At 41.6% G+C, this 22,053-nt stretch overlaps 1 protein-coding gene across 1 annotated transcript; it reads left to right on the top strand.

Annotated features, from left to right (window-relative positions):
• The first annotated feature begins 1,391 nt into the window (after nucleotides 1–1,391).
• On the top strand, nucleotides 1,392–20,979 carry loxl1 (lysyl oxidase-like 1). Its single transcript, XM_022200455.2, has 7 exons — nucleotides 1,392–2,954; nucleotides 7,483–7,591; nucleotides 8,545–8,682; nucleotides 14,863–15,019; nucleotides 15,417–15,512; nucleotides 15,872–15,987; nucleotides 19,781–20,979. The coding sequence occupies exons 1-7, from the start codon at nucleotides 1,820–1,822 to the stop codon at nucleotides 19,785–19,787; spliced, it is 1,758 nt and encodes a 585-aa protein (XP_022056147.2). The 5' UTR covers nucleotides 1,392–1,819; the 3' UTR covers nucleotides 19,788–20,979.
• The last annotated feature ends 1,074 nt before the right edge of the window (nucleotides 20,980–22,053 follow it).

Here is a 22,053-nt window from a genome sequence, read left to right as displayed (position 1 = left end):
TCTTAATTTAATATTCTCTAATATTTTATATGAGCGCAGATTGCACAGGTTTTATACAAATGACTGTTTCTGTGCTCTAACCTTTGAAATAGGCATTTCACTGGCAAACACAATGCAAAGTCGTTAAAGAGCCTAAGCCTCAGTCATGAATGTGTCCCACTTTTATAAATGAGTCAATGTGTAGCAACTCCATGTCTGTAGAGCCAGATGTGAGATATATATGTCTATAAATAGCAATGATATCATATCCATATTGATGTGCACTACTTTAAACTGGGCTGTTATTCTAGATCCTGTTTGGGAGGAAAAGTGAATGTTGTCTGGTACAGCACTGAAAAAGGAATATTGTCCTTTCTTTCTTTGGTCTGTGGCACACTGTGGCCATTGCCCCCTGGAAGCCGTGCCAAAGAAAATATTCACAAACTGCTCACTTTGATACCAGGGGGAAATCTGATTCTCTTTGCATGCTTTCGATTGAGGCAAGCAGTCAGCAGGCAGTTTGAAATCCCACACGAATGTGTTTACTAATGACTTGTCTCTCAGAACATTTGTGTAAATGAGGGTCTCAGAATGCAACAGCACTTTGAAAGTATTCACAGACAACAGATACGCACAGTCCTGTCTTGCAGGGTAACTCCGCGTGTACTGTATGTGTGTTGTGTCTTTTGTGCATTCAGTTTACTACAAGTAGCCAGGGGAATGAGGGGTGGAGAGGGGTGATGTGTGTGGGTGTGTGTTTGGTGGGTGGAGGGCTTCGAACACTGTCCTAATTGACCTCAGTTTGATATTTCTTAGGGTGGGGTATACAGAACACATTTCCACCACATAAAGAGAGAACTGTGTTGAAGGGTGAGCATTATTTCATTCATATTAGGTCATATTCCATGTTACCAGGCAGTATTATAAGCTCATTGTTTATGCAAATGCCATTCAATATTACTTTGTAGCTCAGTACTTCTTTATGTTGCAATAAGATCCAGTTATAAACTGTTTGTTTTGCATTGTGTGAATTGCATCAACGGTTCTTTAAGACACCCCTGTTACACATTAGGCAATTTACCATCTGCTCAAAGTTGTTGCAATTTCAAAAGTTTTAAAGACAAAGCAAGAACACTACAAGCCTCTCAAACACCTGCGGAAAAATCAAGGTCACATTGTCCCTATCTATGCTTGTACAAGATGAGAAAAGAATTCAAGCCATTGAAAGTGAGTTGTGTTGTACAGTATGTCTGAATGCCTTTGCAGATGGTAATGTTGACTCTGGAAGCCTCATGGAGCCATGGCTGCTGCAGGCCAGGAAACATCACTAGCACTAGGGCCATGTGGGACCTCTCCTTAAAAAAAAGAGAAAAAAGTTTGAGATTTTTTCACAGCCCATTGTAAGCAATCAGGCAAATAGAAGCTTGCAGTTGTGCAGTGCACACACACTTCTTTCCAGAAGGGAGAGAGCAGTGCTCAGTCTACTGACAGACAAGCCAGCAGATCGACAAGAAGTCAGGACATATTCTCACAGCAGTAGCAGACGGTAACACCACGAGTGGGTCTTCTGAAGCCCACTTTCACTCTCCTGGGTGCGTGATTGCTCCTGAATGCACATTCAAGCTCCTCTACTGCTGGCATTGAAGACCTGCAGATGCACTCAACCACAGGCTTGCTTTTCAACCCAGCATCTGTCTCAACACTCACACCAGAGCTGTACCCACGGGAAGAGGATACACATGTTTTATTGACAGAGCTACAGGTGGTTTGAGTTTGAGCTGCTGTTGGACTGGAAGGGTTTTTTTCCTTTGTGGTGAGCTGTGGCATATTTGGAGCCAGTATGTTGCCTATTGTTGTCGCATGTGTGGTATTCATCCTGCTGGGCTCAGGGCATGCTCAGGTTGCCACACAGACTCGGGGGCAGAGCCAGAGTCAGGGACAGGGGCAGAGCCAGAGTCAGGGGCAGGGGCAGGGGCAGGACAGCTCTGCCACCCCTTGGAGGCAGGTGATTCAGTGGGAGAACAATGGCCGGGTGTTTAGTCTGCTGAACAGTGGAGCTGAATATGTTCCTGCAGGGACGGGGGCCCAGGACAGAGGTCCCAGGGTGGTTGTGGCAGATACTCGTTCACGCTCTTCCCGCAGACCTCAGGGAGGCAACGTCCGCAGACAGGCTCCATCAAGAGGATCCTCTGAAACTGTCCGTGGGCAGGCAAGGCATCCTTTCGGCTTTGGGCAGGTGCCTGATAACTGGAGACAAACCACAGGCAGCACAGGCAGTAGCCAGTTCCAGGGATCCTCTACCAGCCGCTTCCACCCATCCACAGGCTCGTCATCTTCATCATCATCCTCATCCTTTTCTTCATCTTCATATAATGTACCAGCCTACCCACAGTTCCCATTTCCCCAACAGCCTCAATTCCAACCACTACCTTATGACCCTAGTTTTGTGGAAGCACCGGTCAGGAGCTACGAGCCTCCCTTTCAGCCTGTCCTCGGCGGAGGGTACGGCGGCGGAGGGTATGGTGTTGGACGGGTGTATACGGGAGGTGGATATGTAGGTGGTGTGGCCCCAGTGCTCCCAGTGCTCCCAGGCTCTCCTTCTGACTTCACTGATGAAGGCTATCGTTACTACCAGTCCTATGGCTACGGGCCCAATCCAGTGGTGCCTGCCCGTGCCGCCCAGCCGCCACTTACAGATGGTTTGGACCACAGGTACACCCACAGCCTCTTCAATGAGGAGTCTGCTCCTGCAGCCCCCGTCGCCAATGCCAATCCAGCCCCTCCCATAATAGTGGATAGATCAGGAGCTGCAGGTCAAGCACCAGTCAGAAGCCCTCAGTATGAGCAATTTCCACCTTTTGGAAGGCCCCAGCCTCCCTTCTTGCAGCCCGTTCCCCCAGGCAGGAGTTCTCCAAACTCTGCCCTTGAGAATCCTGGTCTGAATGCTGGGAGTGTGTACCGACCAGAACAGAGAGGTACAGTAATTTTTTTGTATTTTGGTAATTTGTCAGTTAACATGATGCATCTGTTTTGGATTACAACATTCTGATCAAGTATTTATAATGTTCAAAGAGGCTGTGACACGTGCATGGAATGGCTGCAGATGCAGATTTGAAGCAATGTGTTTGTTTTTCCTGGAAATCCTGAAGCACTTAAAATATTTCACATTTTCAGTGGAAGCAGGGCACGTGTTCTGTTGTAGGCATACGTCCAAGGTATTTCTGTCTCTGAAGTAAAAAAGTATAAAAAATAAAAAGCTTGTCATCTGATCTCTGTTGTTGCGGAACATATGAATTTGAAATATGTAAAACCCAGAGGAGTTAGAATGTCCACCACCCCTTCAAGCACACATGTTCTTTACTCTTGTCATGTTGTTCCAAAATTCTTCTCTCATGTTTGTCAGAAATCTGAAGTAATCCGAATGAAGCAGCTGTTTAAAATTGTGCCTCATTTTCAGTTTACAAACAAAGCAAAGTGGACACAAGGTTCATCTTTTCCCACTTGTGCGGTTATTGAAACCAGGTGTTGAGCAAACCCTGCCAATGTACAGAGAGCATACACAAGAACCACTGTGTTTCTGTGTGGGGGGCTCTGGCCTACAAGAATACTGACTGGTTCGTGAGGCGTGTGGAGTTTGGTAATAGTGGTGTGACCTCATACGGGGGCTGGTGACAGGGGCTGTTGGTGGCTGCCTCGAGGACTTGATGGCAGGAGACGGGGAAATGAGGGAGGGAGATACAGTACTTCACCCCTCCCTGAGGGGGAGGGAGAGTGTGGAAAGTCCCTGTAACACATGGGGTCCATTGCTTCAGCTTCAGGAAATCAAATAAATATTTAGTTAGAGTTCTTGGGGGAAGAATGAGGAGTGTCAAAGCATGCAGAACATCATCTTTACATATTTATTTGGGTAGCAGACGGTTGTTTTGTTTTAATGTGTTAGCAATTGATCACCTTTATTTTCATAACTGTGCTGTGGGGAGGAAGATGTTTCTCTTGAGCTTAGTGTTAATGTTGAGGGGTAAAATGACTTTGCTAAATGCAAACAACATGTGTGTCTTGAGTGCTGGAAGCTGTGCCTCCTCTGAGCTGAGAGGAGATGAGGACTTTCAACAAGATTCTCAGACACTTAATGCAGGTTTATCATTTTGTTTCACTCAATAACCGGCCTTACTGTGCAGCAGCCTCTCTAGTGTGCTGTATGCATTGCGACGATCATTCATTAGACACTCTAGAGCTGGCAGCCATTTCTGCAGCACCAAAAGCCAACATGTGTGCAGATGCCTTAGTGCTCTCAGTAATCATTGTGATAAAGATTCAGCCATTGGGAGCTGTTAAAAAGCTGACATTTTTATTGCACTGCTTCTCAGCAAGGCATTAAGCTGTTACAGTATCGCAGTAACTATTGTGATCTATACATTTAAAATTTAGTTAGAAGTGACATAAGAAGACAAGTGTATTCATACTGCCAGTTCTTAAACGCAATGCTGGGTGATGTTGGAAGCAGTGAAGTACAGAAGACACAGTTATATTTCGAAATAAATATCGATTTCAATAGCCAGGCTGCCCATTATGAATGATCCAAATCAATTCAATCTGTCTAGTCTTGTGTGGCCTTCCAAGATCAGAGCATAAAAATAGAAGTAATCACAAATGAGGTTAGTGTGGGTGTACAACATGGTCAGCCTCGCCAATAGCAACAAAATTAAATATCTACAATCACTATGTTTAAGTTGATAAAACTCCACAACCTGTAGCAGCCTGGTTTGATAAACAAATCATTCTTGGAATCACAGTATATATGGCACATCACCCATAGGCAAAGCTGCTTTTTGATGTCAGTCATTAATGTGCTTTTGTTGGTAAAGAGCTTGAGTTTTTTTTTTTTTTCAAAGAACAGGGACCTCAGCCATGGCAAGCAACGTTTCAAATATCCAGACCTAGAAACAGGAAAGTATCTTCCTTAACGTAAGCCATTCCTATTCTCAATTCTTCTTTTTAGTCAAAGAAACTGACAGAGAACAGATTCTGATCAACAATTATTCTGATTTCCAAACTATATTGAAGGGGATCAACCAAATTGATTAAACAGGGCAGGTTACTTTGTGATCGCTGTGCAGGAAGGAAACTCTAATGAACTGTGTAGTCTGAGTGCCTTCTAGTTTCCAAATCCACAGCTTTGTGATGGTTTTGTGAATCCTGAATTATCTTTAATGAACTGTGATATCAAAGGGTGGCTAAAAAAACAAATCTGCACACTGTCCTAACGATACTTTTTGCAGCCCATTGTGATTCCATCCCACCCCACCATTCTTATATTTCCTCTACAAAGCCACCAGCAGCTGTAGGTGAGAATAATTGCACCACAATTGGCACTGATTCATTTATTAAGGCAGCACTACAGTTATTCAGTCATTATTTTTGCCACAACACCATCACCTAAAAGATGGTTTTAATGTCTCTCCTTTGCTAAAATGAATCTGTACCATATCAGCTGACCGCCTGAAGGATAATTGTTGATAATCATGTAAACACATTTATTGTAAGAGGAAGCAGTAGGCATCAATGAACTGACAAAGGGAGCTATGAAGAGTTAATAGGCAGATGCTGTTGTGATCTTTTGATTTTCCATTTTCAAATGAGTTCACTGAATTTCAAGTATTCTAATCTGTCTGCAACTAACAGCCTTAACATGGGAGCATCGAGAAATGGAGCCCTCATGTCTTTTATTACGCTATATTAGATGGTATAAAAAGCCTGGCAAGATTCAGTTTCTTTTCTCCATGCCCCACTTAGGGTGTAATGTGTGGCTTTGTCACATGCTGTTGAGAGCCGATCAGCTTTGGCTTCTCAATACACTTTATCCCTCTGAAAGAGACCCACTTTCACATTTCAAAAGATTAGAGGGCAGAGAACAAAGCCTTCCTGGGGTGAGGAGAAAAAATTGGGGCTGAGAGTGCTGTTGGAAAACCTCTGTGTTTCACACTGGTTTACAGTGTTTACATGGTCTGCCCCAGGAAGCTTCCCCCTGTCCTGTATGTCTGCCTCAGAGAGAGATGTCGGATGGGATGTTTACACAGCACCCACAAAGGGAAAGCCCTTATTTAAACTTGTAGAGGGAGAGGAAAGACTCACCTGGATGTTAAATACTGAGCAAATACAAAGTAGGAAACTTCTCTCTGGTTTCCACAAACAGCCTGTAACTAAAAGCCTTTATCCAAGTCCAGAATGTAAAGATGTTTCTCATAGCTTCTCTTTTCTTGCTTTAGTGTGCATCATATTGCACCAAAAATTAAAATGCGTTCTTAATTTTTGGGATTTTATCAAGACTTCCATCCTTGGAGGTCAGACTCTTGTTTGAACAAGTTCCTATGAAAGTGTGTCTGGCCTTTGTGAGCTGAACAGAGAGGTGATAAGCCAGACCAGAGACCTTCACTGGTATAGCCTTTTCTGTGAACAGGACAGACAGACGTTCAATCTGGTCAGTCAGGCCTGCTTTTTCTTTGTCTTTCCTCAGGTATTCTAACAGTCGTGGTCAGTGTCTCACTTGAAAAACATCAACTGTGTGAGGTCACTGTTGTTTTGCCCTGGCACATACATTCAGCCTATCTATGTCTCTGTCTGGCTCTCCCGCTGTAACTCTGTGTACCTTTGCCTTTCTTTATCTATTCATCTCTGTCATTTGTTTGCAGAAACCAAAGTATTAAAAACACAGGCTGCATTGCAATAAGCCCCTCTGTGGTGCTGAAACGCACACATTTCCAAGTTTAGCCTCGTCCCCAGCAGATATGACTAGTCTGTTTATTATGTTAAGGGTTAAGCTGACGTGACACGTTCATGTTAAGACTGGTGTCAAGGAGGATCACATCATATCAGCCAAGGAGGCAAGCAATTATTGGTTTCATTTTTGTCCCGCAATAACAATGAGCATTTAGTAAGAAACCAAGAGTGAGCAACTCTGAAAGTCAGTGTATTGTAAGAATGGTTATGTTTCCTTTTGGATTTGGGGATTTTGCTCACAAGAGAGCAAATTGTAGCCCTTGTGCTCTCTCACCCTGTACTAACCCCTGTCCGAGAGCCCTGTGGAGCAAAAGTGTCTCATTAGAAAGCCATGATAATAATCTGGAATGCACAGTAATTAGTGGCCAATGGGTCTTTCTAGGGTGACCCAGTCTTGAACTGCAGGCCTTGTCACTGGATTATTGCCCATCATATCCTGCATCAATATCACCATATTTATCAGGTCATAAAAAATGATGACAAATATGTGAATAAGCACATTATGAGTGTTGACATTTTGATTACTTCTGAATGAAATTGTAATAACAGCACTGTTAAGGCATGTTGTCAGCGTAAATTACTCAAAATGACATTGTTCAAACAAGGTATACACTTTTGTTGTCAACATTTGGAGCAAACTTGTGGGCAAATTACTGTTTCTTCTTCTTGTAAGGTTGTAAGATATTGGAGAAATCTAAGAATGATGATGTCTGTCCTTCACCACAGGTTTGCCTGACCTGGTTCCTGATCCCAACTATGTCCAGGCATCCACATATATCCAGAGAGCCCACATGTATTCTCTCCGCTGTGCTGCTGAGGAAAAGTGTCTGTCAAGGTAAATCCAATTCAGGATGCCCTTTACTTCTATTCATGTATTGCTTTTCTCTGTCATTTGGGTCCCTTCTATTGCAAACAATAAACTGTGTTTCTTTTTCTAAATGTAGCCCTCTCATTGGCTTGAGTCCTGTCTAGGTTGTACCCTTTGGATAATGCATTAACAACAAAATGTTAATTATTCCGGATGATTAACATTTTTTATGAGCTGCTTCACCTTTGGGCAGCATTAACCAGCGAGTGAACCATCCACAATTCCAACTTAGCCTTCAGAATTCTAGTCTTCTGTGCAATAATATCTGAAAGAAATAATAAAAAAAAGTTGACTAACAGCACAACTTATGTGAACTAAATCCTGGTCACCTTCGGGGATACAGCCTGTCTTTTCATTTCTCTGTGCTGCTGGAAAGCATCCCCTGCGCCTCGGGCCGGGGCTCTTTGACTGCCTCTGCACTAAGGACACCATTGAAATGATGGAAGTGTGTTGTCCCTGTGGCTGCTCTATTTGCCCTCTTCCCATCACAAGCACAACCATCCCTCAAAGCCCTTTCATATCCTGCCTGAGTTTGCAGCAATCACCCACAGATGGGCTGTTGTAATTTGCCATACACTCCAATGTCAACAACAGTCACAAGATGAATGGCTTAGATCTTCAGTGGTATTGTGAACTCGAGGTTGTGCCTCCTTTTTCACACAAAAAAGCGAGTCGTGCAACATGGTGTATACCTCGCCCTGTTCCCTCCCCCCATGTTGAAACTCTGTGTTTGGAGAGATGGTTGTAATCTGTAGAGTGAATTATTTAGTAGATATGCTCCTGCCTCGAAGCCTTCCAGTTCTGCACTTTTTTTCCGCCCTTGTCTTAGTTATGAGAAACAGACACACCGACATTCTTTTTGCAGCAACTTGGGCAGTTCCCTTCATCATTTTTTATCCTCGTGTATGTTTGTCATTCAGCTCTGCCTATGGCGCTGAGGCCAGCGACTATGATGTAAGGGTCCTGCTGCGATTCCCACAGAGGGTGAAGAACAAGGGCACGGCCGACTTCATGCCTAACAGGCCACGTCATACCTGGGAATGGCACAGCTGTCATCAGTAAGTCCTTAATACATAGCAGACTCCACTCAGTCAGCCAATCATGCTATAGTTGCTATAATATCAGCCACTAGTAAGCTGGTTAGCTAACATTTTACACATGTATTTCTTTTTTTATTTAACTATTATCTATACAAATGGCTTGGTTTGTATGATTTCCTGATCTGTAGCAGTTATGGAGAATTTTTGTTCTTAGCATAATATTTAATTATTGAGCCACAGCAGGCGTAAACTAACTGTGACGTCACCCGTTGGTTTCAACGCCGAGAAAATGAAGCCCGGATTTTGCTACTTCCTGGTCGCCGTTTTGGATTTTTTGGAGCCAGTGACGTAAAAAGCGTCATCAAACAGACTGGACCGGAGAGCAACTAGGGGCAGGATTGGGTGAGGACTCTCTTATCCCGCCCACATTTTACCGCAGAGGCTTCTGTTGCTGTCTATCAAGTGAAACCACACCCCCTTGCTCCGCCAACTTTAATGATTTATTTAAAATTCAGTATTGATTTATTTTAAGATCGGCCACCTGATCTCTCATTTTGACCATGAAAACTAATGGGAAAAAATCCTGAGCTGTAGAAAATCAGTCTATCAAATTTTATTTTTTCCAAAAATGAATTAGGGTCTATGGAGAAAAAGCTTTTTGGAGCCAACCCTAGCGGACAGCGTGATATTGCAAGTTTTTGACACTTCCGGGTGGGCTTCAATTCTGGAGCCAGATGCTACGTCCACTATATATACAGTCTATGAGCCATAGTCAATAATAATTAGCATTTCCTAGGTAAATCTGACTTCTTTCTCTATACAGTTCTGAAGTGGTAAGGGCCTCTGGCAGTGAAAATGCTTTTTGTTTATGCTTTAAGGTCCCATTTTGTCAAAATCCAATTGTGCTTTTTGGTTGTTCTAAACTTGCAAACTTGTGTAAACTTGTGTAAGTAAAAGTTTATAAAATATGAAGACCTTTACTTCTGCCATTGCTCAAGACACCCCCACAAATAGACGGCCTCCCACCTTTGCAAGTCAGTAAAGAATTTTACTCAGCCGCAACATTCCAACTGAGGAACCATTAGTTATCTCACTCAGACTCTGTATAATTCTGCCCCCTCGCCGCCAGCTGCTTCCAAAGTGAGCCATTCAGAAGGAGCAGCTGCCTCGCAGTCCCCAACATTTAGTTATTCTCTAGAGCTACTTCTGCTAACTCTAAAATGTCTCAGCCAAGAACAAAGTCAAAAATGTTCTGCTGTTGGCTGCAAGAGTGAACAGAAGAGTCTTCATGTGCTCCCAGACTGTTTGAAACCAGTAAACCATGACTGGGTGGGTTACTGTGTTTTCACGTCACCTGTTGTATTTCAGTGCAAGTTAAGCTCAGGCAGTGTTTACATCTGTTTGCTTCTCTCCTGCTCCATGTATTCACATACACCCCCTGTCAAAAGTTTGAGACGGGTTCTCATTCATTTAAATGAGAACCCGTCTCAAAACTTTTGACAGGAGTGTATACTGTATTTTAATATAGCTGAATTCCTAACAAAGCTGTTTTCAAAAACATATTTTCTGTTGCTGTTGAGTATGAAGCAGTGACTGAAACAGAGCCCGTTTAGACTTCATGTTAACCATCAGTCACTTCAGAGCCTTTTCCAAGCTGCCTGTCAGCACTGCTAAACGACTGATTTTACAGCCACATCATTGTTGACAAATTCACCTTTCATATGAGTTAAAAACAATGGTTCTGTTGTTATTTCCATGTAAAATGCTTGCTTAGAGAGAGAGTTAGGATCACAATTCTTGTCTGTGTCAGTTGCCATGCAGTAAGCTGTTTTCCTCTGCAATGTTAATCACAGGCACAGAGGAAGTCTTCTTCCTGAAGTGGGCGTCGACATGCAGCAGCTCAGCTTAATTTAAAGCTATAGACACTGAAGCAGCCCATTTAGAGCAGAGCTTAAATCAGGGTTGAAACGGGCATGGTACAATGACTCATCTTATTTTGAGATGTAAAACTGAAAGACTCTTTCTAAGACCTAATAGTAATATGAGGGCCATAGTTTTTTCAGCGTAATTGTGTTTGCAATTTATGCTTTTTAACCATGGCCATATAAATAATGCTAATAATAATTCTTTCTAATACTCATAATTCGTGCTTGTTTTTACTATGAAGTAAATAACATCATGAAACCTGATTAAGAGTCAAATCAAATTATAATGCATTTATTATGAAAACACAAAAACAGCAATATGTATTATATGCATTATGCATTTATCTTGAGTTACTACTGCCATTAAAGACTTTATAGGCACGCAGGTGGCCCTAAGGACTGTAGTACTGTAAATCCAATTCAGAAATCAGCCAAATTATTCTAAAACATGAGCTGGGATCCAAGATCATGTGCCTTGATTGTCACAGTCTCCTATATACTCTGTATGTGAGTCACAAAACAAGAAAGGACAAAGCTTGTGCTGCTTGACTTGCAAAGTGCATATATATTTCAGTTTACTGGCCACAGAGAAGAGGGGCTTAAACAGATGGAGTCCATTAGGGACCCAATCCTGAATAACAGGACAATGCACACAGTTTTCCTATTGTATCTTTCTCTGTGCACAGATTTGAGTTGATTTAACAAACCACCGGTGGCTCAGATGAAATATCTCTGGGGAATGATGATGAGGTGGTACCATCATTTTTTTCTGACATTATACTTTGTTCCATGCAGGCTGTTTTTTTATCTCACTTTCAACATGTCCACCCACTGACGCTAGAACCAGGCTCTCCTTTACTATTCTCATCTTGAAGGAATGTTGACCGGCCGTTAGATTGGCAGTGTTGTTGCAGCCTGACATCAGCCTACATTTACACAGTGGTTCCCAGGAGGCAGAAAGCCAAGGCAATCATTCCACTGGCTGTGTGATCAGAATGACAAATCAATCCATTTTTCCCTGTCAATCTGTGACACCAGATCACACAGCTGCTAAAGTATGATGGCGTGGATGTGGGTTACTGGGACAGAGTTTTTGGTGACAAAGAAATCTCTTTAGGGGAAGAAAATGTCTAGCCCAGATTCTCACAATAAACTTTCCTGCCCTACATTTTTGTCAAATAAGCTATGTAGTTGACAGTTTTGCTTTTCATTACATTCACTCCTTCCTTTCGGTCTTAAGTATCAAACAAAGGGAAGGGAACAGCATCCTCCTGAGTATTGTGAGCTGTGAAAATGTTGGAATTCTGTATGGTTTTTTTATACAAATTAGGACAAAGAATTCCACATAGAACTTCTATTTTTTGTGCCAGTCAATGTGGGAAGCATGGGAAGTGATTAAAAGTGTTCAGTTTGACTTTTTTGACAAGTTAATAATAGAGTTCTTAAACTTTTTTTTTATCCCACTCCCATAAGCTACAACTTGATGAAGCCACCTGACCTTTGTGGTCAATGATCATGGATAAATATTTGTGCAGGTGCTTGGACATTTGTCTTCATATCCTGGTTGCACGTTTGGGAAGGCAAATGTCAGGCCACCACCAAATCCAAACTCCTCGAGGACCCAACTGTAGTTCCTTATGTTCTAAAATCAAAGCTGTGATCTGAAAAAAACCTCAAAGTTTTGTTTGTTGCAACACGAGTGGAAAATGACTCACAACTATGAAGAAGGATCGGAATGTTTTGTACGTTACGATTACAAGCTATTCTTGTTAAATCCCCCATGTGTCCTTCCAGCATTACATTCTCTATAGTTGACATAGTCATAGAGGGGATCCAGGAATCTGAGGAGGCAGGGGACCCTTCCAGGCACCTCGTCGTCCAGCTCCTCCCACTCTGTCTTTTTTCTTTGCTTCCTGAACTCTTTCTTTCTGTTGCTCTCACACATGCACACATAAACTGCAGATAATCATCTCAAGACTGCCACTGAAATGAATGCCAGTTTCAGGAACACAAACAAAGACTGTGTTTCAGCCTTCCAGGCCCTCAAGTTCCCTCCTCATTTTAGACACAAATGTGTGTACTCACACATGCATTGCTCAGACTGCAGTGTGTACCCATGTGCCCCCAATAAAATGAGTCTATAAACAGACACAGTCATGAATATTTGTGTGTCAACAGAGACAAGAGTAATTTATGCCTAGAGTTACAATAAAGATAGTGTTCGGCCTCAGATAAGAACAGACAGGTTTCTACCTGAGAGCAGCTCCTAATTGGTTGCCTCTCTTATGGAACAAATGAGTCCTTGAATGGTCACTTGCTCCATCAGTGGAAAGTACCCACTTTCCCTTCCAAGTCATCCTTCAATCTTTAATGACTGTTCCAGTAAAAGCTGTTGCTGTGTGTTGAAACATGGGCCATGAAGTAAGGCGAAAGGGCAATATTTATATAGTCTGACTTTGTCTGACTGTAAGAGATCCAGTGCTTACCTCACCCGCAACAACTAAAATCAACACCACTTTAGTGTACTGTGTAGAGCAATTAAGGAACTCAGCAATAATGGGAGAAAAATCATTAGAATTACTACACGTCACACTTTAAGACGTGTTTAAGTCATGTAACGTATAATTTAACCATGTTGCCACATTGCCGCTGGCCTTTTTTTGTACCCTGGGTAACAAACGTGGTTCCCACCGGACACAGGTCTCCAGAGACTCGGGCCTGACAAGAGAAACAACCACACACATTCACAGTCACACAGACAAACTATTCAGAGCCACCAGCTAACTTACCTGCATGTTTTTGGTCGAAGAGAAAAGCCTGGAGCAGCTGGAGACAACCCACGCAGATACAGGGAGAAAATGTAAACTCCACACAGAGGCCCAACAAAAAGGCCGATGCAAGGTGACATTGCTAATTACTGAACTACCGTACCGCTGCACCATAATTAATTAATTAATTAATTCATATATATCAAATTAATCAGATAACTACTATTTTTTGCTTATATTGCTCCAGCGTTTTTGCCAAAGTGTCTCCCAGACAAACCAAGTTCAGCGTTGCTGCTACAGAGCAGTGATTCTATTCTTGAAAACAGCTATTCTGACATGTGCACACAAGTACACAGAAAACACATTACAATTGTGAATGTGGGAAAACAAAACAAACAATCAGCAGAAATGGAAATTGCAGGAATGATGATGTATATTTTTCTAACTACTTCATATATATATGTGTGTGTGTGTGTGTGTGTGTGTGTGTGTGTGTGTGTGTGTGTGTGTGTGTGTGTGTGTGTGTGTGTGTGTGTGTGTGTGTGTGTGTGTGTGTGTGTGTGTGTGTGTGTGTGTGTGTGTGTGTGTGTTTTAATGACTCTGTTGTTGGGACTGCAGCGCATAAATCCATCAAAATAATGACCAGAAATAGAGCTTTTCTCATCAGCCTGGAATTATGTTGTCATCGTTCTCCATGCAAATATGCACTTGCTAGCATAAAACCACAATTATTTGCACACGATGCTTGTAAAAGTGAGTAGCATCCTGGGTCACTTTGACATTTGGGAGATGACCAAGTCATATAGCAGTTAATATTGTCATGATTTCACCAGCTCACTGACAGAGTCGCTCACCGAGAGTCGCTTGGTTCATATTCCACTTCAGCTGTGATGATCAGTGGTGATGTGCATCCATGCTTCAGGAGCTGCTGAAGTTGTGCAGAGACACACAGACACACTGCAGCCAGCACACAGATGCACTCATACTGTGATACACACACATTTACAGATGCACACACAGACATGTGCATGTGTGATTACAAATAACCGCATGTGCACACACACGCAGAAATGCTTCTACACCAGTTCACACTCTCACACAGACAAACACCTCTGAACTCCCTGATTGGTACAAGCTAATTAACAGCACTCATACATCATTAGGGTGTTAATGCCTTGCTTCAGCAATACTTTACTGTTGTCATTAATTAGTATCCATTATCCATTGATGATTTATGATGTGTTCACTGAAGGTGCAACATCACTTACAAAAATGTTAGCAGCTGAGGTCGAGAAGTTGAATATACAGCCTATAAATCCACAGTTTGTTGAAAAAGTTGCATCAAAATTAAACCAAAGGGCAAATAGCAGCATAACAACTTTATTAAAGCAACTGTAAGCTCTGCTTTGACACTTTTGCATGAGACACTCAGCAGAACAGAGGCACAGCTGAGGTGTTTTTCTTTCACTTTTTACAACATCCTGGGTTTTTGCTTCGTCTGACAGGCATTACCACAGTATGGATGAGTTCAGCCACTATGATTTACTCGAGGTCAGCACCGGCCGTAAAGTGGCAGAGGGACACAAGGCTAGCTTCTGTCTGGAGGACACCACCTGCGATTTTGGTCATCTGAAGCGTTACGCCTGCACCGCTCACACTCAGGTAACACAGCAAACACGAACGTGAGCGGAGAAAATGACAATCAGTATTCTCGAGGTTTCATACACTTGATACGCTACCTTCTACCTCATGTTTTCTCAGCCACCATGCCAATACTCACCTACCGACGTCGTGCTATTATAGACAGCTGCCCCTGTGAAAATCCATTCAGCTCATGGAATTTGTATCCAAGCGAAAAGTGAAAATTGTGATTAAAAATTTCAACAATAATTTAGCTGCCCCCCAGGAAATATAAGTTTTTGTTACATTAACAGAAGGATTTCATATTTAATAACCTGCTTCTGTATATTATAGTACATTTACTTTTAAGCTGGTGGAGTTGTTTTGACCTGATTTCAGTATTCCTCACGAGTCTCTCTCCTCCCCTCTGTTCCTCCAGGGTCTGAGCCCCGGGTGCTACGATACCTACAATGCTGATATTGACTGCCAGTGGATCGATATCACCGACATCAAACCTGGAAACTACATACTAAAGGTAGGAGTTGAGTGAGATTCTGACGTGCATGGTCATGGCTAGTTCGTGGACTTCACGAGGTCACATTTCGTGGAGTGAAAGGGGTCAAGGCCTCCAAAACAAATTGATCCAGGTCATGAAGTTTTTAGGGTCCTTGTTATGTGGACTTTTTCAGGTTTCAGCTCCTCCTTCAGCTCAGTGCCACTGGTATCCCATCCAGCATGTTGTGTGTTTTCATGCATATTTCATTTGGTCAATATGGCTGCAAGATGTTCACAGAGAAAGATCTATACATTGCTCATTTGAAGGGATTTTTCACTTGAGGTAATGCCAATTCAGTTAGACTACATGCATGTTTCTTCTTTTTCTTATATCTCCAGCTCCAGGTTAATCCCAAGTTCTTGGTGCTGGAGTCAGATTTTACCAACAATGTGGTCAGGTGTAACATTCACTACACAGGACGCTTTGTTACAACAACCAACTGCAAGATAGCACAGTAAGTAAGACGAAACACATCACTTTTTCTCATTATAGACTTGACAATTGATAATTAGTTACTAGGAGATTCTTCATTGCATTTAAAATGTTCTTAGAAATCTGCTTTTCTCGAATGGAAACCGAGAGGCAAACTGTAAATCATGGCTTGTGTCATTTTCCCACTACTGAGTTACACTGAAGCACATGACAGGGTGGCGGCTAAATGCAGTTATCTGAAGAGGCTCACAGTGTTTTGAAGTACTTAGTGGACTTAATGGGTTCCTGGCTGAAATATTTGATGATTTAATGAATTACGCTCTCACTCTCCCGTTAAGATTAACAGCCTCTGAAACTTTGATATTTTCCCTCAAAGGGAGATGTAGGGGTGTTGAACTTGCTAATAGCGCTATTAGGAAGTGTTTCATTGAGCTCTGAATTACCATCATATCCTCTTGAAAAGACTTTCTATGAAGAGGTTCAAGTGCTCCAGCTTTGTTCACTGGTGAGGTGGAACAAACACTTAAAAATATGTTAGACAAAGCACTTCTAGAGTTAGAGGTTCCACATTGCGACTCTTTTTAACAAGTTAGCATAAGTCTCTCAATATGTGTATTTCAGGTTTCAGATCAAAATGCTGCAAGGATTGTTCGCTCTGCCAGCCAAATAATACCCCAAGTTTTAGCTGTGTTCCAAAACAGGCTGTTTCAGTGTCTGAGGCTTTAAGTCCAACCGAGCTGTTGTGCTGCTGCCCACACTCCTTTCAGAAGGAGGGCCGCAAGCACACACAAAGTTTCATTTTGAAAGTGCATTTTCTAGCACTACACTATGAAAGGTTTAGTGTATTAATGAGCAAAAATCCACACTGGAGTCATGTTTTGTGTGCAGAATTAAGGTAAATTAAGGAAAACTGGTTTCCAGCAAGTGCTAGCTCAGTCTGTTTGAGGATAGAAGTGGAAATATTCAGATTTTAGAAACCTAAAGGACAATCTGTAGCAATACAAAAAACAGAAAGCAAGAATATTCTGAAAACCTCAGTAGCTCAGATTTTGTTTTAGGTAGCAATGGTCTGTCTGTTTTGTTTTGTCAATAGTAATAGTATAACATTTTCCTAACAAAGGAATGTGTAAAAAATTACAGATGAAAACATGGTTTTAAATCAAGACTTAATCAGAGCTCACCCAGTGTTGAGCATCCGGTAGCTTAGTTCCACTTTTCGCATCACTTTAAAGCAATAGTCAAGGAGCACTTCTGACTACATGTACAGAGGTTACAGTGTAGTATTTGGCTCACAGTGTGAAAGCTGATCCTGGAAGCAGAATTAGTCTTACCCTATAGGGTAATGTTCACAGCAAGATGTGGTGCTACAGTAAAGACTCTGCCATACCTCAGCTACTCCATTATTGGCCACAGAGGATGAAATATGGACCTATCCGTCTCTGTCTCAAAAACCAATCTCAAGCATATAATGTGCATGTGTTTTCTATTCAATCTATGTAAACAGAATAACCTATCTGACTTATGTGGAATTTGTTTGTTTAAAATACATTTTCTGTATTTTTCATTTGATCATTAGTGAAGTTTCTCTACTGATACAAACAGCCCTTTGGCAGCACCACAAAACGATGCACTCTTTTAGAAGTTTTGCCATGACTTCGAACCTTTCAGCCTGAATTTGTGTAACACATAGTTTGCCTTTAACAACTTAATGTTGACAAAAAGCCAGCGAGTTAGCTAATACGTGCATTTTCATTTCTTTTTAAAGAAAATTTCGTCTTTAATTATGCCACTGCTGTGAAGAAATCTCCTTCCTACTTCAGCACATTCAGACTTAACATAAAACTGGAGCACTTGTGTAACTCTCCCACACTTATAAAATCCTCATCTAAGCAACTAATCATACATGAAAGTGATAATTTTAGATTAATTAGCATTAGACGGATACAACGAAAGAGAAGCTTTAATGACACTGGTCACTTGATAGTTATACTTCACAGGCCACTAGAAAATTTCTCTCGCTGTTTCGTATGACCACAACATGAACTAATTAGTCGGAAAAAAAACATTAAAATAAGGTGAACGAAAATGACTATTTTAAAAATAGAATACCGAAAAAGGTGGCTTATAACTGAAAGAAATACAAGACATATATTTTAGCTGGATAGCGTATTTTTTTAGTTTTGAAATGAGAAAAAAATATTGTTTTTCCAATTTAAGCTATGTTTTAGATGCTTGGAACGCGTAAGTAGGATTGGGAGTAAAATCCTACATACTAAAAGAGAATCGAACGTCGCACTCATTTTGTCAAACCCAAAAAATCAGTGGACAGTATTTAAGAGATGTCAATGAATATGACAATGTCTGGAAAAAGTACGAATATATCCATCTATGGGCACGATGAAAACATTACTAAGGTTGCAAGGTGAGTACTGGCAGTTGTTATTGTTAGCACTGGTATAGTAGGAAAATTTTAGCCCTTCTTAATTCCATAAGATTTGCCTTTGTATAATCTCAAACTACAGAAGGCAGCTGGTAAAATTGGCGATGAAATGAAGGACTCGGTGTTCCACAATTACTGTAAATTTCAAATGGTCAATCTGGCACCATTATAGCTTTAAACTGTGCTTGTCTGACAACAAGAAGCTGCCTGGTATAGCAACAATAACTAAGGGAGGTTAGCAAACCTTCTATCACAGTCAGAACAAGAAGAAGCATTTATGAAATTGTGACTTCAGGCTCACAATAAAACAGTGACAACAAAAACTGTCTAATGTGCCAGTAAAAACAATTGTATTGATTGGTTAGCTATTTTAAGTGATTAAATGAGCCACCACAGTGAGAGTGCAACAGGCCGATAAAAAGATGCATCTGACATTTGTGATGGTGCACAAGTACGGACACTTTAAAGTGGTTATCACGTTGATAGACATCTACAACCCAAATTTATCTGGTCTAAGAGACAGAACACGCAAATACACGACATTATTTCTATATGTGGTGATAGCAAATGTCTGTCTTCCTGAAACTTGCCTTTTGACCCCACATTTCCACAAAGGTATCCATATATGGCATAGTTTTTGTGGGTACTTTCTTGACCTTCTCTGTTTTGAAACCATGAGCTACAAATCAAACATGATAGCTGACTGTATTGATGAAATGGATGTATTTTTAGACACACCGGCAGAGGCTGTCCCATACCAAGGCCATCTAGCACTTGTTGACGTTGTGGGTCAAGGGATGGGCCTAAACTTGAAAAGGCACGCCTAACGTTGGCTGGGGTCTTTCGTAACATTACTCTTGTCTCTATGACCTGCCTCAGTGTTTGCAGCTATAGATGCTGTGTTCCTGCTGTTGTTCATCTTCAGGCTCCTCAACCGTTTTGGAACGTCCACTGAGCAATATTTGGACAATAAGCAAACATAGCACCCTGACATTGTCCAGCCGCTGTCACAGCAATCCAAGTGCGGCTGCACAAGCTGACACGATGCAGCAATTACACGCAATTAAACAATGACACATTTACTATTCAAAATTCAACTGAGGGTACAAAATGTAAAACTGAAAGTACAGTGCATACTGTTGTGCTAGGCCTGGAGTGCAAAGCAAAAAAATTGAGAAAAAAATCCTAACTTTAAGGTGATGGTAATTGAGCACTTTGGAGTTCCTGAGGTATTGTGCTGTTTTGTCATTAGTTTGAAAAATGAGCTTTTATAAAACAGTATAAAGCAGAATTAGACTTTAAAACTCTTCACTGAGTCCGAAGTGTAGCAGTTTCTTCTAACAAATGTGTTGTTTCTTGTGTGCTTCTCTTCCAGGTCTTGATCAGGCACTGGAACTGGGACTGCCACATTAGAGTGACCCTGATCGCTATTCCATTGAAATGTGAATGGAATCCATTTGTTGTTGGTTCATTGTTGGTGTTGTTTGTCTCTACTTTTTTTGTGCTGTTCTGGGATTCGGGGTCCACAGCAATCAAGGGTTCCACAGGCACTGAGAATGTGGTTTTTTTCAGTGAACATGCACGCACACACACACCATTGCATAATGCTCATTGCACGTCAATATTCCAATAATGAACCAACAGGTCACATCCCTGCAATTTACATTGTAATACTGTCCTGCCAACTACGTATTTGATATTGTCTGGTTTGTTTACTGTATATCTACACACACATACACACACACAGAGTGGCATTGTTTGAATTATAAATAGCGTGAAATGGTGCCTGTGCAGAGAAGAGTGGTACCAGACGAGTCAGGGTTCAGCTGCAATCCAACAAATAAAATTAGGGGACAAGGTCTTCCCAGGTGCATTCATCCATGCAGTGTGGGGACAGACAGAGATGCCCAGTGACTCAGAAGAACTGTAATGTGTTAGTTTTTTTCCCCCCTCGCTCTCTCTCTCTCTCTCTCTTCACTGCCTCAGTGGGTCAGGCTGGGATACTGTGATTCTCTGGGCGCATCCTGTTTAATGTTGTGTTAACAGCAAGAAGAAGACAGCAGGTCATATTTGAATTTGTCAACATCAAATTGTAATTCAACAGAGGGACAGACTGTCAGCACTGGATGCTGTACTCCGCTAAATCCTTGCATATTCACGTTGTGTCCCCATTCTTCCTTTCTTATTTCAGTAAAACAGGAACAGGAAGCTCAGCTGGCAGAAAAGGGTGCTTTCCAGATAACAAGACTCTCAGTGTATAAGTAAGCTGTGTGCTTATACTGTCTTGTGGTGTCTTCTTCAACTACCAACACTGGTCAGGTGGCACATTGGTCATCTCTACCTTTTGAAGAATGTATATACAAATATTCCACTGATGCATGACTCTAATGATGGAGATTATTTTTGTTGTAACTGATTGTACTTTGTTTATCCATTTTGAAATGTTACTGTAATTGTGAAATGCAATGAATTTCTATATATTTTTCTTGATAATCAGATAGTATGTGTTGTTGGAAAAAACACTACTGCCAAAATTTAGCATTATAATGCAGAGTGCAAGAAAGCCGTCCTACCAGCCCGATCTCACGAGGATTCGTGAAACTGTCACGTAAGTTTTAGTTTCGGTTTCGTGCGCACCAACACGATTTCGTCATGTTTTTCGTGCCGCTCACCACGAAATGCGCACCAATGTATTTTAAACGGCGGACTTTTCGTGCCACCCAGAACGTATTTCAAACGAATGTGTGTATTATATTTTTAATGTAAAACCATGGCGAATCCAACGCTATATTTTGCATGACATCGTCCCTAACCATAACCCTAACCATAACCATAACCCGGTGGTACACTTACCTTTTTTTTTTTTTTTTTTTTTTTTTTTTTCCCCAATTTGCATAGGAATTTCAAGAATGTCCGGCGGCCGGCGGCCGCAAACGCGATCACACAAGCAGTATACGCCGATGGACAGCTTAGATCGTCATGAATCCGCTGGTATAAACCACTTTCAGCTGTGATTACCACAGCGGGTTTCGTTGTGAGCAACACGAAAAACATTTCGTGGTGAGCGGCACGAAAAACATGACGAAATCGTGTTGGTGCGCACGAAAAAGAAACAAAAAATTTACGTAACAGTTTCACGAATCCCCGTGAGACCGTGTTGGTCCTACCTACCTCTCCAGTTGAGTTGAGCTGTTGTTTCCAATGGATCTCCCTGCAGTGGTTAACTGTGGCCTCCTACGACTCGATATTTAAAAAGACTTAGTCAGAATCCTTAAGATTTCAGTCCTGGTTGATATGGGGACATTTGTTGTGTGTTAATACTCCACCTATTCTCATTCCCAGGACGTCAAAGACTAGCATTTTTTTCAAAGCCACTGGCGTCTCAGAGATGCACACAAGGTGTGTCCTTTGACATCCATGCTATCCACATCAACATTTACTGCCAATAGACATACAGGAGTTTTATCACTTTAAAAGAGACTGTCACTGAGCTGGGAGGGATAGTGATGTTGTAGATTGCAGGAGTTTCACCCAGGAGGTTCATGTCGGGTGTTGGACCATTGTGTTTTTTTAACTGAATTTCCGTCTGTATTGCAACTTAAAAAGTCATATTTTCACTCACTATTTACTTTTGGCTTCACTCACAAT

This window comes from Acanthochromis polyacanthus, chromosome 2 (assembly GCF_021347895.1).
Source record: "Acanthochromis polyacanthus isolate Apoly-LR-REF ecotype Palm Island chromosome 2, KAUST_Apoly_ChrSc, whole genome shotgun sequence".
In the NCBI taxonomy this organism is placed as follows: domain Eukaryota; kingdom Metazoa; phylum Chordata; class Actinopteri; family Pomacentridae; genus Acanthochromis; species Acanthochromis polyacanthus.
Note: the sequence above shows the minus strand (reverse complement) of the source record. Positions and strands in the feature narration are given on the sequence as shown.

What these genes read in the sequence shown, in the direction of transcription:
- loxl1 (XM_022200455.2), top strand. Translation starts at nt 1,820, where the DNA reads ATGTTGCCTATTGTTGTCGCATGTGTGGTATTCATCCTGCTGGGCTCA. An exon ending in GTACCGACCAGAACAGAGAG is followed by an intron (nt 2,955 to 7,482) that starts GTACAGTAATTT and finishes CCTTCACCACAG; the next exon opens with GTTTGCCTGACCTGGTTCCT. An exon ending in CTGGAAACTACATACTAAAG is followed by an intron (nt 15,513 to 15,871) that starts GTAGGAGTTGAG and finishes TTATATCTCCAG; the next exon opens with CTCCAGGTTAATCCCAAGTT.